We start from the raw sequence: 20,206 nt of genomic DNA on the forward strand, positions 1-20,206 counted from the left end.
AACCAAAACTCCATCATTCATTTGTTGGGGTTCACAATTACAGATGAATTTGAGGAGAAAAATCCCTAGAATTTGTAGTTTAGATTTGCGTTTCGGAAAACCAGGCTAGAAGCGCCAAACCGTTTGTTCGTCGAAGTTTTCCGTTTACCTTCACTTTGTCAAAATTGCCCTTGTTTTTTAGGAGATTTACAGATAGCTCGCTAACCGCTACGCGAGTTTCCCACGTTTAACGGTTTAAACCGTTCGACGTTGGAACTCATCATTACAGTTGCGCGGGAAATTGATTCGAACATGTCCTAACGGCTTCACGCCGAGAGTTGTGATCCCCTGCCAAAAATAAAGTTTCAATGCCCTACCAACGGATCTGACACCGTACATCTCGTTATAATACCGGGGCCGACCCGCCATATATATATATATGAGATGCGCGGTGTCAGATGTTATTGGTAGGGTGTTAGAACGATATTGTTTGCAGGTGATTCGGACTTACAATCTCCCAAGACTGTTTTTGATTGCAATGCAAATAAATTTTGTATTGATGCAAAACTATGGCAGTGCAAATGATTTGAGTATAAATTCCAACTTATTTTTACTTTCAATTTTAACTTATTTTGTTTGATGGTAGTACAAATGAAATATAATCATGTTAATGCAAATGATTTGAATTAAGACATGAAGTAGAATAAAAACAAAATTAAACAATAATTAGCATTTTTTTCATTTGTACTCCCATGTATTGGTATTAGTGCAAATAAAATTGCACTGCAACCAAACACAAACCAAAGAACATCTCCCATGAATAATAAATACTAACACCAGAGATGTTCCAGTAGGGGTGATCATTTCAGCTCGGCCCGCATAAGTCTGGCCTGAAAATTCCAAGTTTGGGCTTGGGTTTTGTGTTCAGGCCTAACCCAAGCCCACATCAGGCCCGCAAATTTTAGGGTTGGGCATGGGCTTAATACTTCAAGCCCGGCCCGGGCCTGGCCCAGTCCGCATATATTTAAACTTACACATTTTGTGTATAATATAAACATATGTACACATGTTATTTTACATTATATTATATATTATATATAAATATTATAACATAGCATGCATAATTCATATTATATGTAACATTTTATATTATATAATATATAAAATAAAAGTTTATATGCATGTTATATCATTTAATATAAAATATTGTAAATATGTAATGTTTTATATATGAAAGACATTGGCTCAAAATCAGGCCCGACCCGGCCCGGGCCCATATAGATCTGGGCTAGGGCTTATGTTATGGGTCTGGAACCCCAGGCCCAGGCCTAAGCTATAGCCCTTATCATAAGTGCAAAGCCCAATCCAGGCCGGGCCCGGCCCATGATCACCCCTATGTTCCATATATGCGATAAGGACATGCTGTGAGATCAGTGTGAGGAGCCCTTTGTGAGGAGCAGATCCGAATTTGCATTTTCTCCATACAAGAAGCTCACAAATACTTTCTTCGAACAACCAAAATATTTCTGAATTTCAAAGTATCTTTTTTTATTTGTTACAAATAAAAATCAATAAACCTCCAAATTTCCTAAAATCATTCTTTCATCTTTGAATTAATATCTGAATTTTGAACAAACAAACAAACAATGGTACAATGAACACAATTTAGAGGGCATGAATATTCTCACCCCAATCATACAATGAACACAATGATTTGAGTAATCCAAGGTTCATGCATTTGCCACGTAGCAAGCTATTTATAAAATTATTGGCCGCCCATCATACTTCCCACATGGTATCTTAATAGCATTCCGAAAAGGCGTTATATATTTGCCACATAATCAGCCATTTTGGGCCTACTTTCAATCCAACACATTTGCCAAATGGCAAAATCAAGTATTATTGGGTATTTGAATAATAAAAGGATAATTTCAAAATCCAAGGACAAACACTGATACGAGGTCCAATGCGCAGTAAGATAAATATAGATTGATGTAGATCATGGTACTGAAATTGGAGATGTTGAGTCGAGGCAATGCATGAAGAAGTTTTGTCCCCAATTATATGCAGTCGGCTACACGAATCCTGTTTCACCATTCCATTTTATTGAGTGCCATATTCACTGTTAAATTATGGGTGTTAACTTATTACGAAGCTCAAACTCAACTCCACTCTATCTCGACGCAAACACAGACTTATATACCATGTGAGATTTTCTGACTAAATAACAAGAGACTGATATGCACCGTTCTATGGATTATACCTTGGAAGACATAAGATTCCAGCGGTGAAAAACTAGTACTGGAAACGGCACCAGAATTTGGATTCTAATCCACTGTTGGTGGCGAAGGAATTTGAATCATGTTTCCTGTGCCCATTTGACCACCGTCGAGAATAGAATCCACTAATTCGTTGTTGCTACTTGCTCGGGTCCAAAAGTGTTAAGTTACTGGAAATCCGCTAATGGAGGAAGTTCACCAGAAAGCTTGTGTGACAAGTCCAATGTCTATAGGCTCTCCCCCTCCCGTCGGGATCTTGCCTGAGACTGAATTTGTTATAAGAGGAGCTGAGTGACTTCATCGTTTATACCTTTAGGAGAACCTAAAGAAGCCGAATATCAACAGGCTGACAGATTGATAATTAAAGTTTTAAACCATCTCATATGGTGTGATCCTCGAATCAATGGAACCACCTGACAGGACCAGAACACTAACACCTTACTAGGCAATTTCTCTGAAGCAAAAAAATAAACCATTATCCCTTTCAACAGATGATGCATAGCAAAGTGAAACCTGAATTTTTTTTCAAAGTAATTTTATGGCATATTTTTCTTACCAGACTAGCAACAAACTCTCGATTTAATTACAGATTTCCTTTAAATATAATAACTTACGACTTTGGCAATTAACAGGAACCATTTAAATTCCCGAGTCCCTACCACTGAGTTACTATATTATATATAGGTTTTTGAACAAACAACTGCCTTTACTGTCTCTGGTTGGTTCAGAGAACATGCCACAGCTTTTTCCTCTTTCTTTTTTTTTTTTCTTTTATCTCTTTTTTTTTTTTTTTTTTTTTGGGGGGGGGGGGGGGGGTCTCTCTCTCTTCCCTCCTCTTCTGCTTTCATTTGCATGAATATGAATCCAGTATGGGAAGTCTGGATCTTACGCTCACATGGCGAAAAGCTAACTTGATGAATCATAAACATGTCCAAGCACAAGCCCCCTAAACTTTCAAAAATTGATATTTCTTTGGCAAAATACTGATATACACCGAAATGTGCATCAACTAACGGTCCGACCATAACAAATGGATGCAATATAAAGGTTCTTGGACCATTTTTCCTGCAGAAACTAATTGTTAGTGTAAAGACAGGCAGATAAAGGTCCAACAATCAAAAAGGAAACAAGTACGTGCCTACCTTTACATGGGTGCTTGGGAAAGCAGATGTACGAAGAGTTTCTTGTGTTTCATCCATCAGTTTACGTTTTGGAATGCTCAGTATGAATGCTGCTTGGTCATGGGTGGCAGCAGTTGAGGTTATCCTGTAGCCACTCTCCCATCGCCTATGTATTCCCTCACTTGGATACAGAAAATCAAGTTCCACAACCTATGATGAGTCGCAAAGCAGAAAAAATAAAAACGTATTAGGTAACAGAGAAATGTGGAGAAAAGAATTATTATGAAGACAAGTGGGTCAATTTAATGGATGAAGTAGACAAAAAAATGATAAGAACATACCTGTTCTGAATAACCAGAGTTCCTCGACATTACCACACCCCAGCGACTTCCGGCAGTGGTCATCGATGTGACATGAAAACCTTCTTTCCATTTTTTATTAATCCACTTAAACGGAAAAGATTCACTCACTTTATAGGACTGCTGGGTGTAAGGGGTTCCTACAGCATTATAACATAAGGTATGGAAATAAGATTTTGACCATAAAATCAGATAGAAGAATGAGAAGATTAAGCTACGGAGTTTATTAGAATGAATTGACCTCATATAGCTAAATGAGAACTTGTATATTAGATCCATGCAATAATAGTGTGCAGAAGAGCACGCTTGATCAAGGTTACTTCATCAAAACACGGCAACAAGACAGGTGAGGTGCACCCAACAAAATGTATTGCACCTTTGAGCCTAGGTGTGCCTTTTAAAACATTATCTAGTACAACACATCATCCCCATACCCTACCAAGCATTGATGGTTCCCCTAACAAATATGTCATTCAAATAAGTAATTTTTAATATAATAAAAAAGATAAAACTTTACCAAAAAGAAGGGCCTATTGTTCACATGGCAACTGTTATGTTGCTGAAATTTGCCCCATGAACAGAGGCCAGCAAGACACATGTGGGGCACTTTTTTGCTCCAACTAAGCTGTCATGTTGAAGAACGATGGGTTGTTTAAAGAAGCTCCCCAAGGACAATCAACTAAACTGCTCCCAAAACCTATTAACAGTATTCTTCCCCAAGTATGCTCTCAAAAATGCCCAATAGAATAAGGCAAGAAGCATAGACCTATCAAATATGGTTTTCCAGACCTCAAACCCAGTAAATCATCATCATCATCATCTATAAGCCTTATCCCAACTATATGGGGTTCGCTAAATGAATCCTGTTTCACCATTCCATTGTGCTTAATGCCACATCCATTGTTAAAATTTTATTTTTTAGCATCTTACTGCTTCAACCCATGTCCTTTTTGTCTACCCCTACCCCTTCTAAGGCCATCATCAACTCACTAAATGAATCCTGTTTCACCAAACCAACTTAGTCTACTTTCTCTCATTTTATCACCTATTCGAGCTTACCTCTAATCCAGTAAATCATTATCTTGATTTGGGTTTCAAGATCACCAATCTAAATGACTCGTAGTACCTAAATTAAGGCATCACAAATCCATCTACTGACCACTACGCTACCTAACTAGGGCTGTGTCTTCCATTAAAGCACAACTCAGAAATTCACTTCTTGATATTTGGATTGAATGTTAGACATCACATAATCAGCATCAGATATGACCTTCAGACAAGAAGCAAAAAGTATGCTTTCTTCATAAAGATGTGGAGTATTGGCAATTTTTCTGCAACTTGAATACTCTCAATTCAACTCACCAAAACCTTTGTTTTAACCATCCAGGATTCTGGATTTGGATACACAAATCCTCTCCCACAGTCCCACCTTGCGTTCTATCAAGAACAATGTCTGCTGTCAAATGGTAAACCCTTGGATCATTAATTGCTACTAGAGCCCACATCTTCTTTCATCTTCCCCTTGCGCTCCTAGAACCTAATGTTATAAAAGCCTTGCCTAAAGTAACTGTTCTCCACAGAAGGGACTTTAGCACTATGGTGGTCTAGGTAGGCACTGCCCATAGTGCAGACTGTCATTAAAACTAAGGGGTGCCTAGGTATTATAGGATGGTTTTTTCCAAGTAGAGTGTTAATAACATCAAGAATTTTGGACCTTGGTTGCATTGACTCATTTTGTAATCTGTTTACAAGAAACCACATTTGAGATTTGGCACCAAGTAATAATGAGACAATTTTAAAAGAAAAGAAAATTAATGAGTGTTATATGTAACTCAACATTAATGAAATAACATTTACAGAAGGTGTATCTGTCAAAAGGACTAGTCTCTTATGCTCTGTTTGGAAGGAGTCTGAATACAAATATGTGCAGTGCAAATACATATAAAATAATGACAAGGTTTTGCACTCTACATATTTGTATTTGTACTCCTTCCAAACGGAGCCTTAATCTCAATTCTCAAGACCCCCAAAATTGGGGTTGAAGATGACCTAGACCACATCTCCTTTCCTGGTCATGATAACTGTCCTAAGCCCCATTTTGTTGTACTTCTTCCTAATAGTGGATTCATTTTCAGAAACAAACTACTTGAAAATTTTCAAAGTATCAAAAGTCTCCAAAATGAATCAAAACCATAATTGAGAAAGTAATTGTTCAAGTTTATTTCCATAAACAAGAAAGAGAGAAGATAAAGATTGAAATGGTGTCCTTAACAAACCTTTCGACATGACTACCAACGAACTTCCATTTGCTGCACCAGCTATGGAACTAATGTAGTAATTCTTCTCCCACTGTTCCATTATCCAATCCTGATGATAACCAAGTGAAAGCCAGTGACGAGTGGCTATGTTTGTAAATACAGCACTCGTAAAGAAAAATTGCAAGTACCATTGGGAGCAAACCTTGTGCAGGAAGACAGCTGACAGGTCATAAACCTGAGAACAGAAACCCGTGCCCGCATCCATGATAAGTGCCCAAAGGTTTACTGCAGAAGCCACACAACTGATATATAGACCATCCTCATTGCCTTTCTTTATGTGCTGGGAAAGCCTCGAATCTGCTACATTGTAGTGATATCTACATAAACCAATAGAAAATTTTTACTTGAACAGTCAGAATAGAAAAGTAAAAGAATAACTTAATGCTTATTTACCAGCTTACATTATGTCAAGAAGTGTTCTCTTTCAGTAAGGTTGGTCCAGTACCACCTCCCCTTTTTTTACATTACATGGTACCCTGAAACAGATCTTCGCTAGGGGTGCAACTCAGGTTGGCCCAAGTTCACATTTTACACTGCTTCAGGCCCAGGCCTTCAGGCCGGGCCCATTTAATTTTTGGTAAAAGCCCTATTCCCTATTTACCCCTTGTCTGGCCATGGCATTTGCTGATCTATAAGTCCACTGAAAGCTTGCTTCCAGCTCTGCTGCTAAAGCTCTTAATTCTTTCAACTGATTCCAATAGTGCCATGAGCCTTTTTTGTTGTGGTTCAACCATGTAACAGTATTTCCCAAAGTTTAGGTCTTATTTGTTAGGAGTTCTTTGTTTTGAAATAAATGTGTACATAGTTTAGGTCATATTTATTAGGAATACGTTGGGGGGCAATGGGCATTTAAATCTTTTACAATATATGGTTAATTAAACCTCAGATTTTTTTTCCAAATTTACAGAAATTGATTTGTAACCCATTACAAAACAAACCGGTCCACAAATCATAGTGAATACGAATAAATTAGGTAACCATGGGATTAGACACACTAAATGGTCATATTTTCTACAAACTGGATATAGAAAATTTTATGTAAAGTGGAATATTGATTATGAGATACTTCATGGAACACCTAGCCATGTATATAGGATCCCTAGAAGCAAAAGTTTTGGTTCTTTAAAGCTGAAAGGCCTGCATATTGTATAATATTTCCTACCCTACATTTGGTACCAGTAAATCAAAGCCATGAAATAAACAAAACCCATAGTAAATTAACAAGAAAAAAACATTGCAATCACAACATCTAATGATAATTTAACTTGATGAGCAACAACTACTTGCGTGGAAAGATATGCCATTCTTTTACACATTCAAAAGAAAGAACTAGTAAGCACGATGTACATTAAGAAATTGATATCATATGATGGGTTCACTGACTGTGAAAAGACAGAACAGCTTCTAAATTATGATTTTTGAAAATTTAATTTGGGATTAACCAAAAAAAAATCTTTAGAAACTTAAACATAAAAGTAGCTTGATGAGAGCCAGCTGTTATGTTGTGGAAAAAATGAATTTATTTACCTCTGCTTCATGGGTCTACGGGCATTGTAAACGGAGATCCACTGAGTAGCTGGACTCCCTAAACGTACCTTCTTCCTGGGTTGCCCATCTTCTTCCACATTTACAGGCAATCTTGCTCGCTTCTGTCCAACCTACTTATGCAAAACAACATTAAGATAATGTTAAAGCAGGGGAAGAGAATATGGCATTAAGATAATGCTTCTGGAATCAAACAATTACCTTTAGAGCTCCATCAATTCTAATGGGTCTCAAGGGTGCACATGGCTCGATCAAGCTATCAAAAAGGGAAATAAGTTTAGGGTAGTTTGGTTCTTCATCAAATTTCATATTTGTCACAACCTCAAGAAACTGTTTAAATGGTGTCGGGCAAAAACAACATAACAACTCCGGAGAGGTAGCCATCTTTTTCTTACAAACAAGAAAACTTTTGTTGTCTCCCTGCAATAATTGATATGTGTGAAAAAAGGTTATCAAATGGGTGGAGAGAGAGAGAGAGAGAGAAATGTTTTATTTTCTGTTCTAAATAAAGTTACCTGATAGCCCTGCCATGGTAACCTTCCTTTGATGAGAAATATCAATGTATATGCTAGTGACTCAAGATCATCCCTTCTACTACCTGTCCGACCTAAATGTGCATGTACACTTGCATATCTTATTGTTCCCCTACCAAAATAACACAAAGCAGATTAGAATATAAATACAAATCATGGAAGATAACTATTGAAATTCAGAAATCCACAAACCTGAAGATGTCAGGCCTCTGGTCATAGTCAACATGTTGTCCAGATGATCCATCCTTCCATCTAGATGCTGAATCGCACACATATTAATGGCACTACCAAAACTAATCAGGGAATTGGAATTTACTCAAAAAATAAACTTAAAATCATTGAATACAGGGAAAAACCCATGTCAAAACTCCCAAATAGAAAGTACTGCTTATACAGCTTTAACTCTGTTTGCCACTAGTAGAATTGAGCACTCAATATGAAGGAGATGGACATAAGAAAGAAACCAAAATTTTAGAGACAACATACCCAAACCAAGATCAATGAGAAATAACTTCTTTTCATCAGAAGTTCCAGGTTGGCCAAGTAGAAAGTTTTCTGGCTTCACGTCTCCATGTACAAACCTAATGAAGAAAAAGAAAATATAAAAAGGGTAAAAACTTCCTGAGAAGAGATTAATCATCATCCAAAAAGACTAGAACTTAGAACTAAGTAGTACCCTTTCAAGTGAAGTTTCTCAAGGATTGATATTGCCTCCACAGCAATACAAGCCACCATATTAGGTGACATCCTGTTGCAAGTATTAAAAGGCACAAAACCCATAGTTAGGAATAAATAGGCAAATAGATATCTACAAAGGGGAAAGGGGAAAGGGGAAGGGAGGAGAGAGATGGAGTTCTCTTTCTTACGATTGGCCTACAGAATTCCAAACATCCCAAAGGCTGGGCCCTAGCATGTCCATGACCTGAAGCATTTATTCGATTCTCATTAAAAAACAATGGATTAATTCAGAAGTCGCTAGAAATTACAATAAAGAGGCTATTAAACAAATCGCACCAGAATGTAATAATCTCCTTGGCGTCCTCTGTAGTGAACCGAAGGAATTCCATAACAACCATTCAAGGTGCTTGTTTACCAGAAAACAATCAATCAGATTTGGAATTTCACATAGTCCAACAAAAGATCAGCTGATGCTGCACACATTTTGGACAGCAGCGATAAGATGCTTACTTGTAGACTTGCCATTCATAGGGAGGACCATAATTGCAACCTTTACTATTACGGTGCTCAAACTTCAAGGCCACCTATAAAGGCACACTATAAGGTATGGTGTTTGCAGAGATATGACATCAGAAAGCATCCGAAGTTGGATAAAAGCTGTTGAATAATACCTCCAGGGCGTCTGCCCCTGTGCGCTCGGCACCTCCAGATACCCTTCTGCCAACGTAGACTTGACCAAAACCACCCTTACCCAACTTCCTTTCTATCTTATATACAGGGGAGTTTCCTACTTGAACCTACAAAATAGAGTTTTCTTCTTTGAGTGAAATCCCTCATAAGCTAACAAAATGATCAGAATATATTAGTGGAAATTATAAATACATTGCTGCAGCAAAATAAAGTACAATTGAATGAAATATTAATACAGTGGTATTTCCAAAACAGCTATAAAGTGTAGATCATTTTTTTACTTCTATCACCAGAGCAACAAACAAAGTTAATGTCAGGTGAGAATGGGAAAAACCATCAGGAATAATCTCAATACTCAGGTAGGAAAAAACAAAACTGCATTGCTCTTTTGTGACGATACAAAGCAATCATAATTTGAAAACCAAACAAAAAAAAAAAAAGAGTTAGATATACAAGAGAGTGAGACCTTTTTTATAGATATCTGCCAATCACAGTAGCCAATAATCCAACAGCCCACTAAATAAACCAAAACAATTCAAATCCAAAAATTCTCCCTTTTTTATGACCAAGGTTCTTCCTCAACTTTTAACTCTCATGCGTGATCCAGTCAAAGAAAGATATTCCTCTCAGATAATCAGATCTCATCTCATAATGGATGTATCCATGGTCAATGGATCAACCACAATGAATCCCTAATTGATACTCCTTGATCATACGGCTAATTATAAGCACACAAAGAGCAGTCTATCAGACTCATTGGAACCTCCTTTGATAAGTTAAATTAGGCCAGCTTCCCATCATAGTACTTCAAAGTTCAAAAATTCATATTGAGACCTTGTCCTGCAATGGGCAAGGGTGATGATCTCCATGTAAAGGAATATAAAATTTGTTGTTCCACAAGCCAACTACGTCATCAGAGTTGCAACTTGGGTGGGCCAACTCCAACCTAATTCCAGCCTGGTTAAGCTTTTATGGGTCAAAGCAGAACCAAGCTGCCCCAAACAATAAATTTCATTAAGAAAGCATATTTTAAAATAATTTCAGCACTTTTCCCAAATAATTAAGTTACAGATAAAGTATATACAAAAATGCATGGTGTAGCAGATTTGTTATTCAGGTCATCTAGTGGAGTTTCCTAAATGATCGCAGTGGGATTCTACCTAGCAATTTAAGTTGGGGCTTAAAAGGAGTCCCCAAATTCTTCTACTCATCATAGATTTCTGGAAAAAAATAATCCAGTCCAAAAGGCCTTGCATCGTACTCTAGATAAGCTCCCTTTTATGGGCAACTTTTGAATTAAAAAATTAGAAGGCTATTATTAATTAAACAAAATTCCAGTCCAACAGAAGAAAGGACCGGCATGGACTGCAAGATTCAACACATGGCCAATCCAGAGGGTCCCTTATCTATGAACGATCTGGATTGACCACAAGATTCCTCAACATGGCTAAAATAGAAAATATCATGTTATATTCATAGTAAATGCATGAATTAATACCAGTGTAAGCACATATTTTGACTTCAGGCAGGGCTGTGGGCCTTCAAGGAAACCAGGGTGTCAGGGCCCATTATAGGCAAAATTGCAGGCCAAATTCATTTTGGGCACTAAAATGGATACCAAGCCTTCCCTTACTCCTTGAACTTTCAGGCCTTTCTACAGGCTAGGGCAGGTTGAGTTTGGGCTAGTAAGATCAGAACTGCACCCATGGTAGCAAGATAGTACAGATGGGCCAACATGAGCCATGAGGTGAATTTTGAATGAGTGATCGATCAATAACCAAATCAGAGTAGAAGGTGTTTGAGAAGACCCCTGAAGATCTTTTAAAGAACCAAAATGTTTCTCCAAGGAAGTGAAGTTACCTTTACTAAGTATTTCCTAAAAAGTTTCTCAGAACTCTTGGAAGTTCTTGATAAATAAGAACCACCAGATTGGTAGTTTTCGATGTGAATTGCTACCATCTTAAACGATTGTAACAAGAATAAATATCTACTATTTATGTCCCAATCATAATTTTTTGTTTGATAAATGGTATATTGTGTTGAATTACCATAACACGGGTGAGAGGCCTTCACATATCCAGATATCCTAAACGATTGTATTGCATGGCCAATCACAATTGTGTCAGCTAATAAATTCATCCTGGGGCTGTGAATGAGTCCAGAAGAACAGAAAGTGAAAATAGTATCCTTCCCTCCCCAAGATGACAGAGTTTTGAATTACTAGCTCACCCAAACAAAAATATCTTGCAATAAGGCGGAGGAATAAACAGATTAAAAGACTGCTAACTTTGGGATTTCATTCAACCCTATCATGCAACCAAAATGGTGGAATTCGGAAAAGTAGCTGAAAGTGGGATACCTCTTCCACCCCATGTTTCTGCTTCCTTCCCAAACCATCCACAGCTTTAAGTTTCCTAGTTTATCATAATAAATATATTTACTAATTTATTCAGAATTACTGTATGGGATCTACTAAACAAAGCCACATCTTTCTAGACATTTTTTTGGTAACTAATAAAGCCACTTCTTTCTATACATTTTTTGGTAACTAAAAAGGCCACTTCTTTCTAGACATTTTTGGTAACTAATAAAGCCACTTGGACCCACTTCTTCCTAGATATTTTTTGGTAACTAATAAAGCCACTTCTTCCAAGATATTTATGGTAACTAAAACCATTATAGAAGGAGAACAGTGACGGATTATATTATTTGAATCTAGCAAACAGCTATGCAGATAATAAAGGAAAACCAAAATAGGGATACCATAGCAATATCATAATACCTGAAAATGAACAAAGCAACATGTCAACTTGAATCCTTACAGTAGATCAGGGAATACTAAAAGCAATCAAGGACAAAAGATGTATACCCTCTCAGGGACTGGAGCCGCATTTGCTTCTTCCTCGACTCCCATCAATTTCTCTGCACTCCCACCCTCCATCACAAAATCTTTGTCTCCTACTCCCTCTACTTGATTGAAAGCTGGTTCACCAGCTCCTACAGAAGGAGCTACTTCTGGAAGAACCTCGTGAGGAAGCTCTGGGTCTAAATCTATCAGCCTAACGCCCCTGCCTCTACCAGCACCAACTGGCCTGGATGGTGTTGCCCCCAAAGGCTCTTTTGCTACTGCAGTGGCATTGCAACCCCTTCCTCTTCCAGCACCAACTCTTCTTCCGGTTCTATTGGGAGCAGGAAGAACACAATTTTCTGCTTGATCAAGAGGTTGTGGAGAAGGCTGAAGTTCATCAAGCCGTTTAGATCTTAACCGAGCCTGTCGAGCTCCACTTCGCAGCTCTGGCATCCTCTCCCCATGCAAATTACATCCACATTGATTTCCTACAAACCCAGTGGAATCTTATTTAAGATAAAAGCAAAAAATAGGGGACAGAAATCACATTCTCTGACAGGAATAAATGATAACATAAGCATTAAGCAAACCATCTCCAACCGCGTTGGAGAAAGGGTAAATCATGGAAAATTGCTTACGCGATAGAAATCGAGACTTATCATGCTGAACAATAAGGTTCGTTATGTATGAACCGATAAAACAAGACTGAGAGAAAGAAATCAAAAGGTTCTCACTGTTGACAATTGCAGAATAATGAAAAGGAAGAAATACGCTTACTGAACAAGCAACGAGACCAGAGACCCACCATATGGCACAAAACAGGATTTCTATTGTACAAGACTTCAAAATCTACTTTTTTCCAGCAAGAAGTAATGAAAAGAATCGAATGTAGATCATAAAGAGATGTATCTATCGAAGGGCATTCTGGTATTGCATGAATAAAATCCTTCCTTTTTTTCTCTAACATGATTATCCTCGAAGAACGAACTTCACTAATAGAACCCCATAAATCGATTAAAGACTCAATCAATTCAAACTTGCTCATTCATTAATACCATAGAAAACGATAATTCTTTTTTTTCACTTATCGATTACACAATGGAAAACGAGATTAAAAGAGAGTGTCAACAGAAAGAAAAGAAATTCCACGAAAGAAGAGACCAAGTTACACTAACAAGTCCGAACAAAACCGATTCCAATATCTTCGTCTCGATCCTACCTTTCCACCTTTTCAAAACAACCGAATCGAATCTCAACAACGACTTCCTTTTCAACTCAGAATCCCGTCAGACGGAACCGATCACCATAAAACCGCTTTCGCATCACGAACGAATGCAAAAATCGAAACTTTACTAAACGATCGTTGTCATCACTACCACCACCGATCATCAACAAGAAAAACAAGAAACCTCAGTACAATAACGAGAAAAAGCACTTGCGGATCGTACCGGAAAAGCTGCAAAAGCAATAGGATCGGGCAGATGATCGTAGTTAATCGAGTCGTGCACGCTTCGACGTCCGTTTCTGTACGATCGAGCGGTTTCAGAAGTTCGACATTTGCAGGTCAAGCCGATTGGATTCTCGAAGCTGAAACGTCCGATAAAAATAGAGAAAGCTACGCTAGATTTGGCGGAGATCGGAGGAAGAAAATTAGGTTTTCTTGGGAGGAGAGATGGGAAACTTAGGTGGAGATTTGGAGAGTGGAAATGGCGATGTCCTCTTCTCTCTCTCTCTCTCTCTCTTTATCTGGTGCCCGAAATCCTCTGTTTTACTATACAATGAAAAAGAAAAAACAGAAATAATTTAAAAATTGAGGCATGCAAATGTGGCCTCGTAAATACCTGCAGATATATGGTTTAGTCTCACGCGCTTGGTCCTCACGGAGTACTTAATTTACAAAACAACATGATTTAAACACCCTTGATCCCAGATATTTGCTCAAAAACCATGTTTAGATTTTGTTGTCTTGTGCTTAAGAGGAACCGTGCCGGACATGATCCGTGAAGATAGCATTGCTCATGTTAGTTGACGGTTCTACCCTTTGTGACGCGCCGAAATACCCGAGTTTACCCACTACGGGTCTACTGTAGTTGTGTTTGTTGTGCTCTACGTCTACGTCATTGCCTCTTATCAGTTTGGAGTTGGGACATGAGAGAAAGGATAATACCTCATAGCATGCAAGAACTCATCTCTACCGTTCATTTGGCATTTACTGATGAAACTATCTTCCATCAGTTACACGAATTTTTGTCATGCGGCCTGGGACCCACATGACCTGGTGCTGTGTGGATGGCATAAATACAAGGTGGTTCATTGGTGAAGATCAATTTGAAGTATTGATGGTTAGTGTAAAATCCTGACTATTCAACGGTGACTTGGGATTGAAAAGCCAACTGGCTACTTCCGCATTGTTAATGGGTCTTTTCGATTTTTAATCTATTGTCTCAATTATTATTGGTTCAGAACTGGCTAACCAGTCCTGAACCAATTCGAGCCAACCCGAATCAGACGTAATTGTTCGGAAAACCAATCAATTCAGCTTTGAATCTAAAATTACAGACCTTATAAGGTCTAGGCTGGTTCCAGTTCCTTGATTATTTTTACCAAACCGTTCCATTCCACCCTGTCCCAACCCGTTGACAGTCCCAGGGGTGCAACTTGGGAGGGCTAATCCGGTCTTAAAAGACTTAAACCCCGAGGCTACTGGCTAGTCCCATCTGACCAGACTAAGCCCAGCTTGAGTTAAAAATTGAACGAAAAAGTACAGACAGGCCCAATGCAGATTTTTTATTTCCACTACAGAGTTATAGACATTTAAAAGATCTACAACCAACATTTTGACACTAATTCCAAACTAATACCTACCCCAACTGTATTTTGAACCTATAAATTCTGACCCTGTGCTGAACTATCATTCTCCCAAAACTGAAACATTCAGATTGTTCTCAAATTGACTGATTGTTGGGCTTAGTGTATAAAAAATGGCCTCAAAACTTAACCTTATCCTGTAAATATAGGTAGGATTATTGTATGTATAAGGTCGACCCGAGTTCAGCCCAGAGAAAGACACTGAGTTAAGGCCCAAGCCCAGCCTAATGAACAAAAATCCAAATCCAGCTCTGTGTAAATAATTTTAGGTTGGATTGGCAATTTGGCACAAGTTGCATCTTACCAAAAGTAGCAGCCTAGCAGGCTTGTCGAGAAGTTTGTAATGATGAATTGGACGAAAATGAGAGGGAAGAAAAGTCCAGATCAGGATTCTAAAATATGATATTATTTGAAGAGTATATAAATAATATCATCTCGACTCAGGAACAGTGTCTTCAAACCGTCAGTCATCTCGATGGTTGAATCATTACCCAGTTACAATTATGAGTCCGGTTTTTTTCCTCAAATCTGAGATTTTGATAAAAAAGACTGCAATTGAACCGTTGTCCGTTAAATCCGATTACCAAGTCACGGGTTATGAATTCATTTATCTCATCACGTCGATTCGTACTCATAGGTATTAGTAAAAGTATGTGTACATTCATTGGAGTCCCCAACAGTTAAGCATTTATTCACTATTTTGTTGATGTAGTGCCTAAGTGTCAATAAATGATTTATAATGAAATAATTTTTTTTAGTTTTGAAAATAAATCAAATACAAATGTTTATTTAATAAACGGGAACTATACCAAGCTCATACTATATATATATATATGCAAATTTCTAGGGTTCTTAATTTTGCACTCGATTGTATGATTAAGGTGATCTTTTTGTTGATTTTGGATAAATTTTCGAGATTTATATGTTCGGAGGTGCTAAACGCAGTCTTCTTAATGTTTTCTTGCATTTCTCGGATTTATTTTCCAATTGATACATATGTACATATATACTTACATATATGTGCACACATATTTGCATCAATGCATATATAAACATGTAATTTTAAAGTGGATTTATTGACCAACCCGAATGCATCAAATTATAATGCAGAAAGGACTCAACTCTTAGACCCAAATCTTAGAGTTAAGTTTGAATTGACCATAAACACAGCCCAACCCGCCCGAGCCAGATGATTTTACATTCAAACCAAGTCTGAGGATACTCCTCGAATGACTGATCTTCAACCTAATTATCCACTTGGATTATAATCCAATCTACCTCCCATGGTTTACATGATAGTAAGCTCGCAGTTTTCTCCTCCCGGGTTACAGACCATTTTTGTGATGTAATGGAAGATTTTGCCTGCGCACGTTTTGGTTATTTCCACCTCAGAGTTATTTTTTTTTTTCCATTTGTTTATTCTTTCTATTTGAGCCCGTCTCCTCTAAGTTACCTTAGTCAAAAAGTTTAATTTATAGATTTTGTGTTTATTTTGTTATTTATAGAATTGGTTTGATAGAAAATGAGTGAAATAGAAATTTGAGGAAAATTTCTTAACAATTGTTTTGTTAAAGTTTGAAGTTTTTCAAGAACTTTACCTAACTTTCTGTTGCTCTCTAATTTTTTATCAAACCAACGCAACCTTAAGGTTTAACTAACATAAGAACTTGCCACAGATTAAGGGGTGCTCAACAACCAAAAACAAAACCAACCATGTTGTTGAATACCCCCTAAGTGTAGAGTCTAGACAAGCATAGATTTAGGATAATGGAAGGGTGGCATGTAGAATTTGGTTAGGGATTTAACCAATTAATTAGGTCTAATGTATAGCAAGGTTCAAAGTATCGATACATATTGTGCCGGTAACTTTTTGATGCATTCCGATACAAGGGGTGTATCGGGGTTCTGACCAATTCAGAAGGTGGAGGAGCCTTAAACCGGCCCCCCTGAACCGGTTTTGAAAAAAATATATATATATAAAAAGGGATAAAAACACTATCGATATCGCCCTATATGACCCTACCGGCATTATCGATAGTATCAATTTTTTGAACCTAGATGTATAGTATTTTGCACTTACGCCCAGCCCCATAGGAGCCAAATAAGAATAAAAGAAAAACTTAAAAATATCAAAAACCTACCAAAGTTGCTTATGACTTTATGAGTCATGACCCATAGTTGAAACAGCCATGCAGCATCATTCTAAAATCATACAATCAGCAAAGACCTTACCAACTAAGCCATTTGGCACCATCTAAAAATGCTGGATCAATCCCTTAACTGTAGAGTTTCCATAATATACCCATTGAGCCTCACGCTATGCTGTCCTCACCACAAAATCCCTGCTAACCTAACCCACTGCACGTCTGCACCTTACCCATATGGGAATTCAAGCTGCATTATAATTTGCAAAACAACATCAAAGCTACGTACTAAAGTTGTTCAATGTGGAAGCTCTAGTTGGGTATCACCGTATCAGCAATCAGGCTTTGCCATGGAAAGTTCTGACTTCTGAGATGATTAGCATACCCTTCTTATAAGAAGATAGGAACAGATGAAAACAAAAAAAAAGATAGGAATAGTTGTTCATCATTATACTATGGAACCAATACTAACACTCCTCACCAGTCGGGGCTCACAATCATTCAATCTCTCATTGTGGACCCATCTATTTTTTTCATTGGGTGTGGGGCATTGCCATTGGTTCCACAACCTAATATACAGTTAAAGCGTTCAGCTAATCAAAACTTCATATAAGGAGTAGAGGTATAAATTGGGTCGTGCCGCTCATGGCCCGGTATAGCACGACGGTAAGCAGGTTGTGCCAGGTTTGGCACGATGGTTCGGGCCATGTTGGGCTTGGGGTTTTAGGTCCACAAGTCGGCATGGCACGACCCAGCCCACGGGCCTGTAGCAGGCCAAGCTCAACCTGTCCGATGAACTAGCCGTTGGGGACCTTTTGGGGGGTTCTTTTATAGAAATACCCCCCAACAGCTATATATGGGGTATTTATGTATTTTGGTTTTAGGGGGAGAAAGAATGACACAAATGCCCCCAACAGCTATATAATAGCTAGTTTGGGAGAAATTTTGGGTAAAGTAATAAATAACTTTATAATGACCAAAATACCCTTCCCAGCAACTAAAAAATGACTAGTTTTTAGGGTATTTTGGGCAATTGAATTATTTTCAATTCCTATAAATAGCCCTATCATCGACCATTCTCATCACACCAATTCAACAATTCTCTTAATCTCTTATCTAGTTCTCATACTCTCTCAAGTCTCAATCTCCCATACATTCCCTGATTCTCCAATTCTCAACTTTATTGAAATTTCAACAAGAAGAAGGCTTGCTCAATAGCTTAAGTATCTCAAGTTAGCAATTAGGGAGGCTTGAACTCTTAGAGTTGAAAAGCTTCAACCATTGAAATCAAGTTGGGATTCCGAATCGGCAATCCAGGTAAGTGCAATTAAATTAATTTTTTTTTGAATTAAAAAAATGGCTAACTCCCTGAAACCAATTCCCCAACATGTTCAATGCCAACGATATTCAGTCGTAGGATGATAGTGTTAGCACAGATATGGATGCTATTGATATTGACAGAACTTCCACCCCTAGTACTGATCCTAAGGGAAAGATAAAAAATGTCAATAAGTTGATTAGTCTGGTTTGGAAAAGATTTAAAATAGAGGAGGTTCAAGGGAAGGGAAAAAGAGTTGTTTGCCAAAAATGTAAGAGAGACTTTAGCTATTTAGCAAGGGTGGTACTGGCCATTGGGCAGACATTTGCTCACCCATGAGAAAGAAGAAGAAATGAGAGAAACAACACAAACACAAAATTGGACAAGGGTTTTGGTACTTTTAAATATTCTCAAGAAAAAGTGAGGCAAGAATTAGCAAAATGCATTGTACATGCCGAACAACAATTTTTGTTAGCTGAAGATACTAAACTTGAAAAATGGTTACATAATTCTATAAATCGACAATTTAAAAAAGTTTTTAGGAATACTATTAGATCAGATGCTTAAAAATTTTTTATTCATATTAACAAAATTTAATTTATATGTTATCAAAGATTAATTCTAAAGTTTTAATTACTTCTGATATTTGGACTTCTAAGTTTAACATAAGTTATATTTGTGTTATCGATCATTTTATTGATAAAAATTGGCTTTTAAATAAAAGAATTTTAAGTTTTACTAGGCTAGGCTTGAATGGCCACATATTGGCCCATCTATTGCTGCAAGTATTTTAAATACTTTACATGCTTATGGAATTGGCAATATATTATTTTCTATTAGTTTTGATAATTCTAATAATAATGATTCAACAATAAATATTTTAAAATCTCAATTAAAACCATGTTTAAATGATAAATTATTTCATATGCATGTCACATCTTAAATTTATGTATTCAGGATGCTTTAAATATTATTTCTACTCATATTTATAAAATTAGAAATTGTATTATATATATTAAAAGTTTTGGAGCAAGAAAACAAGAATTTAAATATTTATGTCAAAATTATGGTTTAAAATATAAATATTTTATATTAGATGTTAAGCATAGATGGAATTCTACCTATGCTATGTTATAAAGTTATATTTCTCACAAACAAATTCTTAGTGATTTTATAATGCAAAAATGGCTACTGATATTATATTTAAGGAAGATTAGGAAATGACAATTCGTATAAGAGATTTTCTAAAACTTTTTTATGATACAACTAATGAATTATCGGATATATATTGTCCAAATAGTTGTAATTTAGCTTATCAATTAATGATGATTAGTGATTGTTTTGCAAAATATAGAAATAATCCATAATTTAAAAGTATTATTGAAATAATGGAAAGATGGTTTGGATATTTTACTTGAAACATATTGTGAAAATATGAATATTGAAATTGGAAATAAAAAAGAAGAAATTAATAGTTTATTATTTGAAATGTATAGTTTATATGAATTTGAAGTAATAGGGAATAA

The 20,206-nt window shown here is 37.0% G+C and overlaps 1 protein-coding gene across 4 annotated transcripts; it reads right to left on the reverse strand.

The window, feature by feature from the left end:
• Window positions 1–3,210: 3,210 nt before the first annotated feature.
• LOC104611151 (casein kinase 1-like protein HD16) lies at window positions 3,211–14,167 on the reverse strand. Of its 4 annotated transcripts, none has more exons than XM_010278088.3 (18): window positions 13,799–14,162; window positions 13,570–13,664; window positions 12,372–12,838; window positions 9,484–9,609; window positions 9,323–9,396; window positions 9,149–9,218; window positions 9,001–9,056; window positions 8,811–8,882; window positions 8,621–8,715; window positions 8,327–8,393; window positions 8,117–8,246; window positions 7,803–8,021; window positions 7,584–7,714; window positions 6,199–6,373; window positions 6,015–6,105; window positions 3,721–3,878; window positions 3,401–3,589; window positions 3,211–3,323 (listed from the first exon to the last, which is right to left on the reverse strand). In XM_010278088.3, exons 3-18 carry the CDS (start codon window positions 12,801–12,803, stop codon window positions 3,264–3,266), a joined length of 2,145 nt encoding a protein of 714 aa, XP_010276390.1. In that variant the 5' UTR covers window positions 12,804–12,838; window positions 13,570–13,664; window positions 13,799–14,162; the 3' UTR covers window positions 3,211–3,263. The 4 variants fall into 4 exon arrangements, with proteins under 4 accessions (XP_010276390.1, XP_010276389.1, XP_010276391.1 ...); XM_010278087.3 differs by having other exon boundaries at window positions 13,570–13,697; window positions 13,799–14,068; XM_010278089.3 differs by lacking the exon at window positions 13,570–13,664 and having other exon boundaries at window positions 13,799–14,167.
• Window positions 14,168–20,206: the final 6,039 nt, after the last annotated feature.

Source organism: Nelumbo nucifera, chromosome 2, assembly GCF_055504915.1.
Source record: "Nelumbo nucifera cultivar China Antique chromosome 2, China Antique-T2T, whole genome shotgun sequence".
NCBI classification, from domain to species: Eukaryota; Viridiplantae; Streptophyta; class Magnoliopsida; order Proteales; family Nelumbonaceae; genus Nelumbo; species Nelumbo nucifera.